Source organism: Porites lutea, chromosome 12 (assembly GCF_958299795.1).
Source record: "Porites lutea chromosome 12, jaPorLute2.1, whole genome shotgun sequence".
Classification (NCBI taxonomy): Eukaryota; Metazoa; Cnidaria; class Anthozoa; order Scleractinia; family Poritidae; genus Porites; species Porites lutea.
Window position 1 is genome coordinate 20,355,547 of NC_133212.1, and position 16,952 is coordinate 20,372,498.

General features: G+C 41.2%; 2 protein-coding genes across 3 annotated transcripts in view; one reads left to right on the forward strand and one right to left on the reverse strand.

Moving 5' to 3' along the window:
* The window catches only part of LOC140922018 (muscle, skeletal receptor tyrosine-protein kinase-like), a 61,300-nt gene that overhangs the window by 1,897 nt on the left and 42,451 nt on the right, over positions 1-16,952 (reverse strand). Inside the window, exons 1-7 of one of the 2 annotated variants that reach the window (XM_073372047.1) lie at positions 10,648-10,985; positions 5,544-6,206; positions 4,663-4,765; positions 3,925-4,079; positions 2,399-2,558; positions 1,054-1,220; positions 181-477 (exon numbers count right to left, since the gene is read on the reverse strand). In XM_073372047.1, coding sequence (XP_073228148.1) covers positions 181-477; positions 1,054-1,220; positions 2,399-2,558; positions 3,925-4,079; positions 4,663-4,765; positions 5,544-6,206; positions 10,648-10,732 — 1,630 coding nt within the window. In that variant the 5' untranslated portion in view covers positions 10,733-10,985. Of the gene's footprint in view, positions 1-180; positions 478-1,053; positions 1,221-2,398; positions 2,559-3,924; positions 4,080-4,662; positions 4,766-5,543; positions 6,207-10,647; positions 10,986-16,952 lie in introns of those variants that run through there. The other variant, XM_073372048.1, reaches the window with a different exon arrangement.
* On the forward strand, positions 15,653-16,720 carry LOC140921772 (uncharacterized). Its single transcript, XM_073371774.1, has one exon. It carries the CDS (start codon positions 15,653-15,655, stop codon positions 16,718-16,720), a length of 1,068 nt encoding a protein of 355 aa, XP_073227875.1.

The window sequence follows — 16,952 nt, forward strand, 5'->3', positions numbered from 1 at the left end:
CGTATCAGTCAACATAATTATTATAATGGAGATATCAACATTCCCCATTGGCCATGAGCAAACCCATTTACAAAGAATTCTAAGATTCTTTTTCAACATGTCGGAAATTTAACGGTCCAGTTACAACCTTCAGTGTAATAAGAACATTGCTAGAAAACAAATTTCAAGTAAATAACTAACCATTGCCTTGCCCGAGCTCCTTTATAAACTCCATTCGGCACCTTGGTACTTCCCAGCCCAATAGCTTTGGGTTAACATAATAGTTGGTGGCCTGTTGAAATATTGGATTACTTTGCAGCTTCTCCTCGTCAAGTGATGTCAAGTTTCGCAGTTTCAAATTGCGCCGATGGAAGATGATAAACATGACACCCACAATCACTAATACAAGGAAAGCTATAAATGCCAGTATGAGGAAAAAGGTTGGGCCACCAAAAAATCCCTCTGACTTATCAGATTCTGTCACTGCTTCTGTCACTGCTGAAAACAAAGATAAATGCACTATCATGAATAATTTCAGCTATTTAACCCTTAAATCCATAAGAGTGGCCAACATCTACCTTCTCCTCATAAAGCAACAGTGCTCATGTAGTCAATCACAAAGTTTGTGAGAAAAAAGAAAATGATCAAGAAGTAAAAAAGTCCAGGATTGTTAGAACGGATACAACTCCTAGTTAGGGTTAGGGTTAAAAATACCAAGATTTTAAAAAATATTAAGATCACTGACGGGGAAAGCAGGTGGGGCAAAATATTATTTTCTTACTGCACCAGAACAACCTCACTTGGCAAAGCACCCCAAAACCCTGAGATAATTATTTTTTGCCCGAGAAGAAAAATGTTTACATTGCTCTACAAAACATTTCAGACAAATTACTATTAAACCATTGCCTTGCCCGAGCTGCTTTACAGTATGAGGCGTTACAAACACACTGGTCAGCGGGAGGATTGATTTGTGGTTTATTGGATAGGGAGTTCACACACTGACCCCCTCCTCATTCAAGATCTAAAGTTTCTGTTCTCATTAGTGATAGAAACTGGTACATGTCTGTACTGTACCTTGAGCAGATGTTGTAACATAAGCTGTTCTGGTATCAATATCTTTTTTATTCTGTGCTTCACAACGGACTGTCGTCTTATCTTTGGCCACCGTGAAGGTGAAGTAGGACACTTCATTCTCATCTTCTCGCATATTTTCATAGTATTTGCTCTCATCAACCAGCCACCTAATCAAACAATATTTTTTATTGATTAACACAGCAAACACAAACAAGTCTTAAGTTAACTGCCCGTCTGATCCCTAAGAATGGGGAGAAAAATATTAAATGAAGAGGGATGCACACCACCCTGTTGCGGTTGTCAATATATGATTGTTTATACAGTCATGTATATGTTGTGGTCCAATTTTATCCTTGGTTCAAATTTTATTTTCCTTTGTTTAGGGGTATGGTAATGTATGATAAAACAAAGGAAAATAAAATTGAACCACAACATATATAACACGTGTAAAATAACAATCTGGCCTCAGTTTTTCTTAACATCAGATATTTTGTTCAATTTGTATAAATTTGTTTAACCCATTCGCCCCTGAACCGCCCGTAACCGCCCGTGCGGATCCACGTCCTTTCTACCCTTTGTGACGTCATCAGTTTTAACGGTCAAGGACAACTTTTTCCGCTAACTTGTGCAGAGTGAAGAGATCTTTCAAACCATACCAGAATGAGCACAATTCAGTCAAGGACACCAGAGAAAGAGGCAAAAAACCATGTAACATTGACCTGAAAATCTCCATGGAAATCTTGTTCCATTGCCCACCTACCTTTCCTTTGACCTAATCCTAAGATCCTAAAAGCTTTCCTAAAAACTATTCCCACCAAAATGAAGCCTACTAAATGCCCAGCAAGAGAAAAAAAAAATGAGGCAAGAAAAGCGAAAAAAGAGGGGAGGAGAGAAAGCAAAAAGTAAAAGTCAAGACTGCTGTGTCACTTTTAAACCCAAAAACTATGTCGAAATTTTGCTTTCTGCACATCCCCGAACTTCGCAAGCTGATATTTTGCATCTGGATCAGAAGGCCATGAAGTGTACGACTTGTAAACCGGTTTGGGGTAAGTTTTAGCTCTTTATAGCATGACAGTGACCAGAAAACCACTCGACTAGCTTCAAAACGCGTTTTTCGGCAAAATCTCCAGGAGCGAATGGGTTAAGATTAACTGTGCTTACACTTAGAGATACATGTAGGGAAAAAAACAGCATTGACCCTTTTTCATTTCCACCCCATCTCTCAAGCTGGCTTGGAATGGATCAGGGCTAACACTTGATCACAAAGTTCTGTAACTATAGAACACAGTGGAATTTGTGACTATACAAGCAGAGACCAAAAAAATCCCTATTTAATTCAATATACCTTATGGTTGGCTTAGGATGTCCCTTTGCTGCACATGTCAATGTGACATTGACCCCTAATTCTGCAGTCACATTCTGTGGGGGCGTGACAATCACTGGTGAGAACCATTCTGGCTCAGAGGGTGCCGGTCGGAGTTCTGCTGGGTTCTCTGTTGGAGGGGCTTGAAAAAACACACAGAAAGCAGAGGAAAATTTTCAATACCTTACAGAATATGTGCAGCAACTGAATAAAGGAACTTTATTAGCCTTATTTTGATGTGCTATGGAGTTACTATCACTTTACAACCACAACTTCAAAATAGACAAAAATTTGTTTCACAAAGACTAGTTGCCAACACTCTTTGTACTGTTTGTTTGACAGAAACAGGGTTGTACTCTTTTTAGCTCTTCAAATTCCAAGACTTTCCAGGAGTTTTCCATGACCTTTTCAAGTTTTCCATGAGCTTAGGTTTAGCTGCAGTCTCAAAAATGTTTAAAACTTTCCTTGTTTTAGATTATTTTTTGATCTTAAACAGTTCAACAGACACATTAAACTCTGGTGTATACAAAAAATTCGTGCTGTTCTCTGAAGTATCCTGAGAAGTAGCTAATCTACCCATAAAACTTTAATTTTCCATGATTTTCAAGGACTAACAATATTACATTCCATGACCTTCCAGGCCTGGAAAATGAAATTCTTAAATTCCATAACTTTCCAGGTTTCCCATGACCTGTACAAACCCTGAGAAATCTATTTCCAAGTAGCTCTTTTTTGAACATTGCATACCCAGCATGCAAAGAAAGTCGTGTCCAATAGCCCGGGGCTAGTGGATTTTGCTACCGGGCTAGTGATTTTTGTTCTTAACTTGCCCGACAGGCAATAGCTGTTTTTTGGTGAAATTCAAATTACAGAAGAATTGTAATCAATCCTGCTAATCAAAAAGGGTTTGGGGGCTAGTTGAAATGACTTGTGGGCTAGTACATGCTAGCTACAGCTTGCCCGAATGGCAGGCTGTAAAACTCACTTTCTTTGCACCCTGATATCAGTGAAAGTAATAGTAGAAGCAGGAAAAAGTTAATCGGGTCACATTATTGTATCAGCATTCAGACAAAGAAAAATCAATTACTCATACTAAGTGGGGGAATTATTATTTAAAATCAACATTATCAAAATTGTAGTTTATAAATGGTGATGACAATTAACATACAGTGTAGATGTTACAGGTCAAAATTAAATTAAGGTTAAAATTTTTTAACCTCTAGAGGTTGATTTTCCATTTCCTTTGTCTCCTAGCCCTAATTCATGAATAATTTGGGCTAGGAGACAAACTAAAATTGAGAATCAACCTAGGTTAAAAATTTTTGACTTTGATATTTATTTCGACATGTAACATAGATGCCTCAATGCTTAGGCTGCTCCCGCTGATGATGATGATGATGATGATGATGATGATGAAAATGGTGGCTATGATAACTGATGAATGATAGGTCGTTAAGTAGTATCACATACAAAAATAGGCTATGCTAATGTGTGTATAATTTACTTACATAGAGCAGTTATTGTAGCAATCTTCCAATCCACTCCAAAGCCATTAACAGCTGTGCAATTGACATCTACAGTTTTGATTACTTTCAGGTTTAGTTCTGAAGTGAGATTGGTTCTGGTGGCCAAAGAGGTCTTGTCTTGCCCATTAACATGCCAACTAATGACAATAATAAACTATTAATATAATTATGATAAAAGAATTAGCCCAGAAGGATATGGTTTGCAGGGTGTTGAGTCTTAGTTAAGCAGTGTATACAATTTCACCACATAGTATCTTTAACAGGTGTCTTTTGGGACTGGCAGCCTTGAGCAGAGTAAGATCAGTTACTTTACATGTGTGGCAACTGCTTTTTCTTAATAAATAAAGAAAACTAATTATCTGATTCTGAAGGCAAAGTGAATAAACCAGGGTCACAAATAAGGGTCTCATGTATTAAAATAGATTTTCGTCATGAAATAAACAGATTTTGTCATAAACAGGTCAGGGTTTCTAGGCCTTCGCAGTAAAAACCCAGAGTGCAAATAAAGTCATTTCTAAAGGTTACCATTTGGGCAAGCTGAAGCTAGAATATACTAGCGCAAACGTCATTTCAACTAGCCCAAAAAACATTTTGATGAGCAGAATTGATTTCACAGTTCTTCTGTAATTTGAATTCCTCAAAAATCATCCCTTGTCCATGTGGGTAAAATGTATACCATTTCCCTCATTCCCCAGAAAAGAATGTGACTACCTTAATTACCTTATTTTTGGAACAGGGTCTCCCATGACCCCACATTGTAAAACAACATGGTCACCTATGTTCACAATCATAGAAGATGGACCTTCTGTTACCTCAGCTGGAACTAGGAAGCAGCCACAAGATGGTTAGTTTCGATTCTCACATGTAACTGGCTTGTGAATGGACAAGTTTAACTAAGCCCAATGGGACCACATGGCAATGGGACCACTTTCTGCACTTTTAACAACCTAAAGGTCTTTGAAAGATCTACACATTGAAGAAATAAGAACATCAACCCTTTCTACAGAAGATTTTATTTACTATATCTGCAAATTTTTGAACTTTTGTTTATTTTTTACATGTTTGGTCAAGGTGACAACCAGACAACAATAATTACAAATAGATGCTGTGAGAACTGCATTTTAAGCTGTAGCATAGAGGTTCACCCTATTATGGACAAGGCAAGGGCCAGAGTACCGGTCACTGTTTATCTGAATGCACAAAATCACACCAAAATTTTCACCAAAATTTTGTCCGAAACACAAAAACATTTAAGGGTCTGACCAACAAGGGCGACTATTTCTGAGGTCAGTTTGAATTCCTTGTGATAAACTAATGCCTATCAGAGGGTTGCTTGAGCTCAATGACATCAGCCTGATGATCAAAGCATTTTCATTAACCCTTTAAACCCCAAGATCAAAATTTGAATTCTCCTTTGTCGCCCCTATTCATTTCCTACAGAAGTAGTGGGGAGAAGTTGATAAAATATCAAGCAAATTCATCTTGAGTGATCATGTCCGTAATTCTCATGACCACTCTGTTTTACAAAGCTTTGATATTGCAAGGAGAAATTTGATGCTGATCACTCTTAGGGCTTAAAGGGTTACTAGTAAATGCATTACCTTTCACTTGAAGAGCACCATATGAGGACATGTTTTTCCCCATGTCATGATCATTCACTGAACACCCATACACTCCAGCATCATTTTGGCTCACTTCCCTCAGCAGCAGATGTGATCTTTTATTAGCAGTGTTGGATCTGATAGAATAACCCGCTCCGCTACTGACTAAAACTTTGCCGTTTTTAGTCCAAACAAATTTAATATTTACACTCCCATCATTAATCTGACAAAGAAACTTTACTTCTTCTCCAGGCACCACTGTAAAATTCTTCAATGTTCTTCTAAAACTCATTTCCTTCACAATTTTAATTGGAACAGCAGTGTACGTAGCCTTAAATCCTCTGTAATTCACAGAGTGATCCGATTGAAACACAATTAACATGCTTTTCCCAGTTGATTCCACCTTAAACGGATTCATTACTTGACAGTATTTTCCAAGGAGAGTTGCTGACCTGTTTCTTCCATCATAAATTTTCATAAAATCACTGCTGCATTCATGTGTATTTTCTATCACAAGGTCATAAAACTGCAATTCAATTTTGTATCCCTCTGGCACTTGAATAAGCCAGGAGCACCGAGAAAGACTTGGGTAGGGTTTTGGATAATTTGGAGTGAGAAGATCACCAGTTTTTCCTGTCAGTTTTACTCCTCTACATTTGCCATCTGCAAAGAGAAATTAACTTTATTGGCCAAAATAATAAAAATTAATGTCATATTTTATTTATTATTTTGGTAAAGATAGAGTTTCTACTTAACCACATCACTTGAACGCTCAATATAACACACTTCTAAATACTTTAAATAAAAAAGGTTTATGGGTTTTTGAATTGACTGATTGTCATTTGCCATCAGGTATCAGCAGGCATTTGACTGATTATAATGATCATGACATAAAATATTGGTGATGAAACAAGAAATTCAAAAATATAATGTGGTCGCGGAAAAAATAACAGGGTGGAGATATTTAAATAAGGTTGAAGAAGTAGGAAACAATTGAGGAGTTTTGTTGAGACGAGAGAAAAGTGGTCATAATAACAAGATGGTTTTATTAATAGTACATGAAATTAAGGTGGTCATATAAGAGGTTTCCATTAATGACAACTGTTTCAGAGGAAATGGTCCAGAACCACTCCCACTTCTTCAGCTCCACAAACCACAACTCAAGAGATTCCACTTAGCTTTCATACTACCCTTGACTTTTACACTTAATCCTGTCACTCCATGAAATTGCGAAAGTCAACATTTCCAGCCAAAATGCAAATTTCATTTTAAAACATACTGAAAAACAAACAGCACTGCCAGAGAGTTTTTTGTTGGAAGGGTCACACTGTAAGATTTCATCCACAGACTCTGAGGAGAGAATCACTCCTACCACTTACTTTCTTAATTGAAGCATGAAGGGTGTGTGTGGGGGGGAAGGGAGGGTAGCTACATGTAGGGTCTAAGACCACCCTTATTTAATACATTATTGAAGGGAACTACTTTAAAAGTAAAAGAAAACTAGGGAGGAGAAGGAGGACTTAAAAAGAAGGGCAACTAAAGATAGTTTTCTTCTGCTTAAAAAGGTGGCGCTACATAGCATATATTATATATTTGTGGTACTTCAATTTAATTTACTTTTTAAAAACATGTGTTCACAGTCAGAGTGTTGATAACCTTTGTATAAGACCTGTTCATTCCTTGGTCAAAGTAAAGTTAGTGCAGACGAAAAACTCTGGCACAATTTTTTCACACACATCTGTATACGTATCAGTTATGATTCATATTGGGAGAAAAGGAATCAAAAAACTGACATGACTCCTCAGACTAGTTTGACAAGGTTAATCATTCATGCCGGGTGTCATATCAAGTTAACAACAAAACAAAAGGCTTTTGTATGAAGACAGTGCTGCATCTTAAACAGGAAGGAAGTATTTTTACAAGCTGCTTAAGCTAATATCATCTATCAGCTCTCTTGAGACCCACCCTAAGGAAGCTTGTGCAATATACAGGAAAAAATAAGAAAGCACACACGTCCACTGCACCATACATGGAAGAAAAAAGGCATTCCTGATAATGCAACCGGCTATCAATAGGATGTTTGTATTTAGTCTTGAATTTCTTAAAAGCCCCTCGAAGTGGTCAAAATAATAACTATTTATGTACAATACCAGTGTGTAATGTAAAAAAAAAAAAAAAACAGGAGCGTAGCCAGCCCCTAGACCTGTAGGCCCACGCCTACAAATGTTTGGTTTGATCACTCTACCTCTTGTAATAAATTATGCGTTGTTGGGGTGAGCTAAAATTAGCTTAAGAGCTCGAAGTGTTGGGGTGTGGTCAGTGCATACTAGTCATGCGTGCAATTTCAGGATGTGTGGAAATGAAGGTTAACCAGGCCTACAACTAGTCGAAAAGCTGGCTATGCCCCTGAAAACTTCGAGGGTTGATTTTCCAAGAAACTGAAAACTTCATTTTCTTGGTTTCTGACCCTTCAAATAAAACAGCAGGAATGAGAGAACTTCAATAATGACTGACAAATTAAAGTCAAACGTTAACAAGAATTACCAGCAGAACCATGAAGGAAAAACAAGAGCAGAGAAATGCAAAACCCCCTTTGAATCTAATCATTACTTCACGTAAATAAGAAACTGCATGTTTACGATTACTTTCACTATATCAGTGGTTTCAATAAACTAAGGAGTAGGCGCTTGGTTTGAGTGGAGTAACCAATGTTTCACAAGGTTTGAAATTCTCTCATAACCTAAATTTAAGGAAAATTACATAAAGTCATGGTTAATAGAGTGGAATGGTTATGAAATGTGACCCGTCAGACTCTTTTGTTAATATGTTTTTGAGGACCTGAACGTGCTCAGTGTCCAAAAGCTTCCCTATCATTTTGATCGTATTGACCAATAAAAATATTGCATTAATTTATTCCGTCAGGATTTGCCAAAAGAAAACAAAGGATTGTGCACTTTCAGGGAACCTCCAATATAAACTGTTGCTTTTATAATTGATGTTTACTGCTTTTCATAGCCAGTCTCCTCTTATAACTATGATAAAATCAAATCAATTTTACAAGTTTTATTGTGTTGTGGTAGGAGCTGGTTGACCACAAAGCCAAATAAAACCCATTTAAACATATTTTTGGTTTGGTCTCTTTGTCCATAATGCCACCACGCCTAAGGCAGGGCTAATGGAGATGTAAAATAAATCTCTGACAAAAAAATTCATTCACCAACAAAAATTAAACGAGGGTTCCCAGTCCTGCTTACATGCAGTCTGTGGATGAAATCCTTACTTGGCCATTCAAACAACTGTCTCAGAATGCACACTTTCTTAAGACATCATATCTTTCTCCATTTTTATGGACAACAACAAAGGAATTTTTTCGATGTTCTTGGAAGGAGGAGTGAATGATTCAATCTTTAGAATTTCTTGGTTTTAATTCAATCAAAGCAGATTAAATGTGTATTCATCAGCACATGTAGTTGTCAACAAGACACCCTTTCTGGCAATGAATCTCTAACATTAAATAATGTGTGACATAATTTAATTACAAAGTGCTTAAACCACCAGAAAGTATAAACAGAAAGAAGCCAAAATGTTACGACTTAAAAGGAGGGAATGCGGGATAAATAATGAAATAACCAAAGGAGCGGTTCTACACCACAATGACAATATTCAACGTGTTTTTAGGTGTGCCACAACAATTTTTATAACTTCAGATTATAATGATATTATATTTCACAAAATTATATTTTGACCTGTTTTTCTCATGGCCTAGAAATTACTCATGAAATTTGAGATTTTTTTTTTTTTTTGGAATTAAAGTACAAACAAAATATTTATCCACCTTCCACTGTTACCACTCAGACAAAATTAACACTGAAAACAACAAGCATCACAAGAATACCACTTAAGATTTGATTCACAGATTCAATAACTTAAAACAATATCTATGTGTTTACATGACTATGGGTTGGTTCCGAAAGTGACAGGATTAAGCAAAGAAAGATTAACCTGATTGTGGGAATTATAAAGAGCTGACTCCCATATGTGGTATTTGCAGAGTAAACTAGCGAACTATAAAAACTCAATCAACCAAAAAATTCAGGGATTAAAACGTGTACGTATTGCTTGGACGTTTGCTAATGGCTATAAGCTATAAATAATTTTTGAGCAGGTTCGTTGTTAACTGATTTCTTTTTAACTTTCCATCATAAATTCCTAATTTTCACAATTTGAAGGCTGAATAAAAAAATTGTTCTCAAAGAGATGAATTCTAATTTATATCATATTCAGCCAGCTGACTAATTTTGTCCTTTGGACTTCTTTTATACGATTAAATTTATAAAAACTGCCCCAGGAGAAATTGGTTGGCTGCCAATCGAGAATCTCACGCAACGTAACACGTCGTGTAAAGAGGGAAATGACCGCCAAACAAATCCATCTTTAAGTCAGACCTGTTTTAATCGAAAAGACACATGATTATTTTTGTAAATGGCTGATTCTCTCTTTCTTGTAAACAACAAGCTTTCTTAAAAGAGTGTACACTTTTTTATCGCACATTACACGCGCCGGTTAATTGAGTCAAAGATACACTTGATTGATCACATAAGTTAAGTTAGTCTTGCAGTACGATATATAGAATTTTCTAATCTCTATTCTTACATTCTATCTGATTCTACATGATATAATTGACAATGACGGTCAGTTTTATTAGTTAGAGTCTAATAAAGATGACAATTAAGAAGAAAATGTTAGATAGAAATTCTAACATTTTGGGAAATCACAGCCATCAGAGTGTAAAAAATTGCATATTCCATTTCAGCTGTATAAATCTACAGATTAATTAGACGAATCCTTTTTTCTAACCATTGTTTCTAAACACAAAAGTAAATTCAAAGAATTGGATCACGCCAACTGTTGAAGTACGAAACTGTGTGTTGTTTAATAAACACAAGCCCCATCTTGTCAGGAAATTCATTCAAAATCTTTTCTTTCAGCGCGGTTAGGCTGAAGGGTGCCTGTAAGCCGTGCTGTGAATAAACCCCTCAGCACATTTCTAAAATGCTCACTAACTACATCCACAAGAATTTAGAATAAATAAAATCATACTGACCTGTCAATGAACCTGAATAACCTTCGAGTAGTGATAAAAACATGAAAAGAAACAGCACTGTTCTACAAGAACTACTTGGGGCCATTGATGCGTTACGGTCGTCGAGTTTCGCGTTTGTCTTCAATTTTCTTCAAGCTCAAGGCCGGCGTTCTCAAGTTTCGCGTCTTTCAAGGTTGTAGAAATGGGTCACGTTTAGATAGAAAGTTCGTGGCTTCTGTAAAATAGGAACTAGCGAGTTCAAATCTACACGCAAATGAAGCCGTCATTGCCGTTCATGGCCATTCCTCCCTGACGAAACGGAAATGTGTCCATTTACGCGGTTTGGTGGAATCCGACACCGACTGTTCCACCTTGTCCCAGCGGAGTGACGTGTTTCCTGTCATTTGTCAAATTATGGCACGATCTTGCAATATATTTTGTGTACGATAAATGACGAGACTAAGCTTTGTGGAGTGTCACCGCTGGTTTTTTCTGAAGCCTCGATGTGATAGGATTCAACATGGCCGATGACGGCGTACATACATACATACATAACGCTCCAAGTCGCGACGCGGAAACTCTACCATTGTGGTACGATTTCGTCGTTGGAGAACTGGCCTTGGTGAGTGTCGCCACGTCCGTGGCAGGCGGTGTGTGACTACCGACTCCTGTTTTGTACGTGGTTTTCCCTGTGCCTCTACTTTGGTAGTACAGCTGTTTGGACACGCTTCTACTTGTAAGTTTTTGCTACTTACTTTTTGGGGGGCGCCCTCTTCTTTTTGTGCCCGGCCCATCAGGGCTTAAGTTTTTCCTCGCCTGCCGGCTCTGTCCGGCAGGTTTTCTCTTTTCTTTTTTCTTTCCTTTTTGTGTTCGCTATGGGTTCTCGAACTGTTGTATTCGACCTACGGGATTTTCGGCCCAATATGGAGCGGGAAGAGATTGCCCAGACTTTTTTTGACCGGTTTAGCGAGGAGCATGTCATTTCTGCTATCCAAATTGTCCCCGGTAGGGTGTGTAAGGTGACCTTTGAGTCTTCTGGGGTTAAACACGATCTTTGTAGTAGGGATATTTGTAATGTTGGGGGTGTAGATTGTCGGGTTCTGAACCATGCTAAACGTCTTACCCAGGTTCAGGTTCACTACTACCCGTTTGAGGATAATTTAGACCCCCTTTTTAAGGTCCTTTCCCCATTTGGGGAGGTTAAACGTACGCGGTTCCAACACTGGACCAATATACCCGAGATCAATACTGGTACCATTTTGTTGGATGTTATTCTCAACCATCACATTCCCCGGACCCTTCAAGTGGGAAAACTGAGGGTTAAGGTTTGGTACAGGGATCAACCCCTGTGTTGTGATATTTGTCGTGGTCCCCATAGAGTCACCGATTGTGACCTTAAGGGGAAGTGTAGGCGTTGCGGCGAGGAGGGTCATTTTGCGAGGGCCTGTCCCAGACCGTGGGCTCGAACCGGTGATGCTGCGTCTCATACGTCTGATGGTGCCGATCCAACCCCCGCGGAAGCTGCTGGTCGTTCTAGTGTCACTGATGCTGCCTCGGATGCTAACCGTGCTCCTGTTGCCGATACCGATCGCGCTGCTGGTCCTCTTGCTGATGGTGATCCTGATGCTGCCCTGCCAACGTCTCGGGCTCTTTCAGAGCCAGACTCCTTAGATGGGGCAACGTTCGACTCTGCTGCTGGTACTCCGGTCGTGGATGCCACTCCATCTGCGTCGTTATCTTTTGACCATCGTGATAACCAGTTGGATGAGCTTTCGAGCCAACCTGTCCTTTTTTCCTCTGCCCCCTCCAGTTCTGACTTTGACTCCCTGGATGGGGCAACCGTTGACTCTGGTCTTATTTCCCCCGCTCCTCGGGATACCCCTGTTAGTAGTTTATCTAATGTTGATGGTGCTGCCAAGGAAGGTAGCACTGGGTTATTAAATAAACTTAAAACCAAAGTTGGTTTAAATAAAAAGAAAGAGCATAAAGAGAAAGTCATTAATACATATGATAGTGATATTAGTCCTAGTAATGGAAATGCACATAATGTTAAAGGAAAAGTAATTAGTACAAATGAAAGTGATATTAGTCTTAATAATGGAAATATTAATAATGAAAGTGTAATTAGTAATAATGATTCCTCTCAAAATTTATTGGATGATGGTCAAATTGCTGAGTACATTGGTCAGGGTATTCTCGCTGGGCGGTCGGACAGCGAGATGGATTTGGCGGTTGAGTCCCAAAAACGTGCTTACCCTGATTCATCTGAGGACACTGTTGACAGTGATCACTTTTCTGTGCCTGCTAAGCCTGCCCCTCGTCCTCCTAAAAAGAAACCTCCAGTCGTTGTCTCCTCGGGCAAATCCAGGCCCGTCCCAGTTGCTGATCATGGTCGCGACCGCAGTCGCAGTCGCTCGCCCTCGGGGCGTTCGCCCTCAGCTAGTCGTTCTGCCTCGAGTGGCAAACATCCTTTACCTTCTGGTGTTGGGTATGAGCCAAGGCCCCCTAGGGGTCCTGGCGGCTCCAAAGGCTCTAAAAAGTAATGTTTGCTTTACCAACTATAATGGCGGTGCAAATTATTTCATTAAACGTTAACGGTATTCGAAATTCTGACAGACGTGCAGGTCTCTTGCTGTGGTTGCGATCCCTTGCGGTAGTCCCTGATGTGGTGTGTCTTCAGGAGGCACATTGTGTGAGTGATGTTGAGTGTCAGTCTTGGTTTCGTTCTTCTGGTTTTCAATCTGTTGTGTCTCCTGGTTCTCAAAAATCTTGTGGTTGTATCATTCTCTTTCGTCCCTCTTTGTCGCTTGTCGATTTCTCGTCTGATGATGATGGCCGTTTTGTGTCGTGTGAGTTTTGTCTCCAGGATAAATCGTTTCGTGTCGTTTCTCTTTACGCGCCAAACCGCAATCCTGCAAGGGACCAGTTTCTTGAGCAGGTCTCCACCTGGGTCGACCCTTCGGTCCCTACTGTCTTGTGTGGTGACTTCAATACGGTATTTGACCGCTCGCTCGATCGTGCCGGGTCGAACGCTTCTGATACCTCGAGAGAGAGTTCCTCTACTCTTTCACATCTGTTTGATGCGTGTTGTGTCATTGACACCTGGCGTTACTTTCATCCTTCATCCTCAGGTTTTACCTGGATGAGCTCAGATGGTTCAGTTTCTTCTCGTATTGACCTTATTGGCTGTCCGTATGTGTGGGTCCCTTCTGTCTCGTCATGTGATATTCTCCCGTGTCCCTACTCTGATCATTGTGCTGTCCTGTTACGTGTAACTGTGCCAGATGTTGTTCCTCCGGGTCCTGGCCTGTGGAAGCTGAATATCTCTATTCTGGAGGAGGAGGAATACGTTCGCCAGGTCGGGGAGTTTTGGTCTAACTGGCGTGGTCGGAAGTCTCAGTTTCCTTCTCTTGGCAAATGGTGGGAGGAGGGCAAGTCCCGTATTAAGGGCCTATCTATTCGGTACTGCTGTTCCAAATCGTCTGCTTCTTCTGTTAGGAGGGATCTCCTTTCCCGGCTTTCTGCCCACCTTAAGGAGCGGGTCGACAATGGCCATCTTTCTTTGGTTGGGGTTTACCAATCGGTGCTTCAGCAGTTGGCTGACTTGGATGTAGAAGTTGCCAAGGGTGCCCAGGTACGAGCCCGAGCACGCTGGATTGAGGAGGGCGAGTGCTCCAGTGCTTACTTTTTCCGCTTAGAGAAAAAACGAGGTGCTGATCGCTGGATTGCCGCTGTGCGGAATGATGTTGGTGCGATAGTTTCGTCCCCTGACGACCTTTGTCAGTCGTTTGCGTCTTTCTACTCATCTCTCTTTTCGGCTGAACTCATTGATGATGTCGCTCAAGAGTCTCTTCTTAACAATGTCGAGTCGTCTCTCCCGTCTGATCAGTCGGATTCTTGTGAAGGCTTGCTGTCGGTAGAAGAATGTTTTGAAGCTTTGACTGGTATGGCCAGGCGGAAGGCTCCAGGTCTGGATGGCCTTCCGGCCGAGTTCTATCTCAAGTTCTGGAGTGTTTTAGGGCAAGATCTTGTTGAAGTTCTTAATTCTTGTTACGGGGCTGGTTCCCTGACTCTTTCTCAGCGGCGGGGCGTCATTTCTTTGTCATTTAAGAAGGGTGATCGTCTTGATATGCGGAACTGGCGTCCCATATCACTTCTTAATGTGGACTATAAATTAGCTGCGCGTGCCGTCGCTGCCAGGCTTCTAAAAGTCATCCATCTGATAGTCGCAAAAGATCAAACTTGTGGGGTCCCTGGCAGGTACATCGGGGAGAACGTTGCTTTCCTTCGCGATGTTGTTTCGTATGCCACTACTTTTGATGCTCCGGTCGTGATCTTGTCTTTGGACCAAGAAAAGGCCTTTGATAGGGTGGATTGGAATTTCATGCATGCCACTCTTCGTAAAATGGGGTTTGGCACGTCCTTCCTGAAATGGGTTAATCTTTTCTACACTAGTGTGCAAAGTTCTGTCAACGTTAATGGTTACTTGTCTCGTTTCTTTTCTCTTTCTCGTGGTGTCCGGCAAGGCTGTCCTCTGTCTCCGCTTCTGTATGTTCTTGTGGCTGAAGTGTTAGCTTGCAACATCCGTGCCAATCCTCGTATCAAAGGCCTTTGTCTCCCCGGGTCATCGGATCCCCTATCTCCGATTTCGCAGTACGCTGACGACACATCGCTGGTCGTGTGTTCCGATGATGCCATCCGTGCTTGTTTTGAGGTTTATGATGTATATGAGCGTGGCTCTGGTTCTAAACTTAACCTGTCTAAATCTAAGGGTCTCTGGCTTGGGCCTTGGGCCAACCGCTCTGACCCGCCTGTCACTCTTGATTGGTCGTCCGTCAAAATTAAGGTTCTCGGGGTCTTTCTTGGCCCAGGCAATCTCGATGACGTCAATTGGAAGCCTCGTATCACCGCGGTCGAGAATACGCTCTCTTCCTGGCGCCAGCGTATCCTGTCCTTTTGTGGCCGTGCGCTCGTCATTAATGCTCTGGCCCTCTCTCGGGTGTGGTATGTCGCTTCTCTCATCCACATGCCTCCCTGGGTCTTGGGGGAACTGTTGAGGCTGCTCTTTTCATTTTTCTGGAAAGGCAAAAAAGACCTTGTTGCTCGTGTAGTAGTCGTCCAGGCCCCTTCAGTTGGTGGTTGCTCAGTTGTAGATGTTAAGTTGAAGGTCCAGTCTTTGCTTGTTCAGTGGGTGAAACGCTTTGTGAGGGCCCAATCCAGCTGGTCTGTTTTCTTGGGATTCTGGTTCCATTCTGTGTTCAATTCCTCTCCGACGGAGGTTTTCTCTCGCCCCTTTGCTTTCAGTCCTCGCGCCTTGCCCCCGTTCTATCAGTCGCTGTTACTGGCGTGGCGTGCGGTAGATGGCTCTTTCTCTCGGTCTCGCTCGGCTTTGGTGATGGCCTCGACTGATCCCCACCAGTTTGCATTGGCCTCCTCTATGTCTGCCAAATCCGCCTATTTGTATTTGCTGTCCGTCAATTTTGTCCCTCCGCACTGCGAGGAAAAGTTCCTTCCTCTGTATGGTTCGTTGTACTGGCCTACCACCTGGAGGCAGCTCAGCTTCTGTCCCTTAGACAGACCGGTGATTGATGTTGCCTGGCAGGTTGCCCATGGTGTTCTCTACACCGCTGATCGTTTGGTTTCTTTTGGGTATGACTACGACCCTAACTGCTTTTGTGGCGCTCTAGAGACTCCGTCTCACCTATTTTTTGAATGTGCTCTTGCCCAGAGTGTCCTTGGCTGGATTCAGTCTCTTATGTTTCGTACCTCGTCCTTGTGTCCCTCTTTGTTGTGTCGTCATGTCCTTTTTGGTTTCTCTGCCTCGGAGCTCGCTGTGGTCCCTCGTGTTTTTGTCTATTTACTGAATTTAGCCAAGTACTTCTTGTGGAGGGCGCGTAACGACTATCGCTTTCGCGAGGTTCGCCCCGGGGCCCTTCCTTTGATGGAAGTTATTAAGGCTCGAGCAAAGTGCCATCTTGTCCTTTTCTTTAAAAGGTTTAAGTCGTCTAGGCGCCAGCGCTACTTTCACAGGCAGTGGGGTGCCAACGGTGTTGTCGGTGTGGTGTCCGACGGGTCTTTTTACTGTCGTCTCTAAGCCTGAGCTGTTTTTGCTGTGCTTTGTTTCTCTTAGTCGTCGGTGGCTAAGAGTTTTCTTTGCTTCGAGTGAGTGCGTCTCTTGGTTTCTTGGTCGCCTTTGTTGGTTGCACTGGGTTTCCTTTTGCTTGAGTGAGTGTGTCTTGTCCCTCTTAGTCGTCGGTGACTAAGAGGACTCTGCTTGAGTGGGTGTGTCTTTGGTTTCTTGGTCGCCTTTATTGGTTGCACTGGGT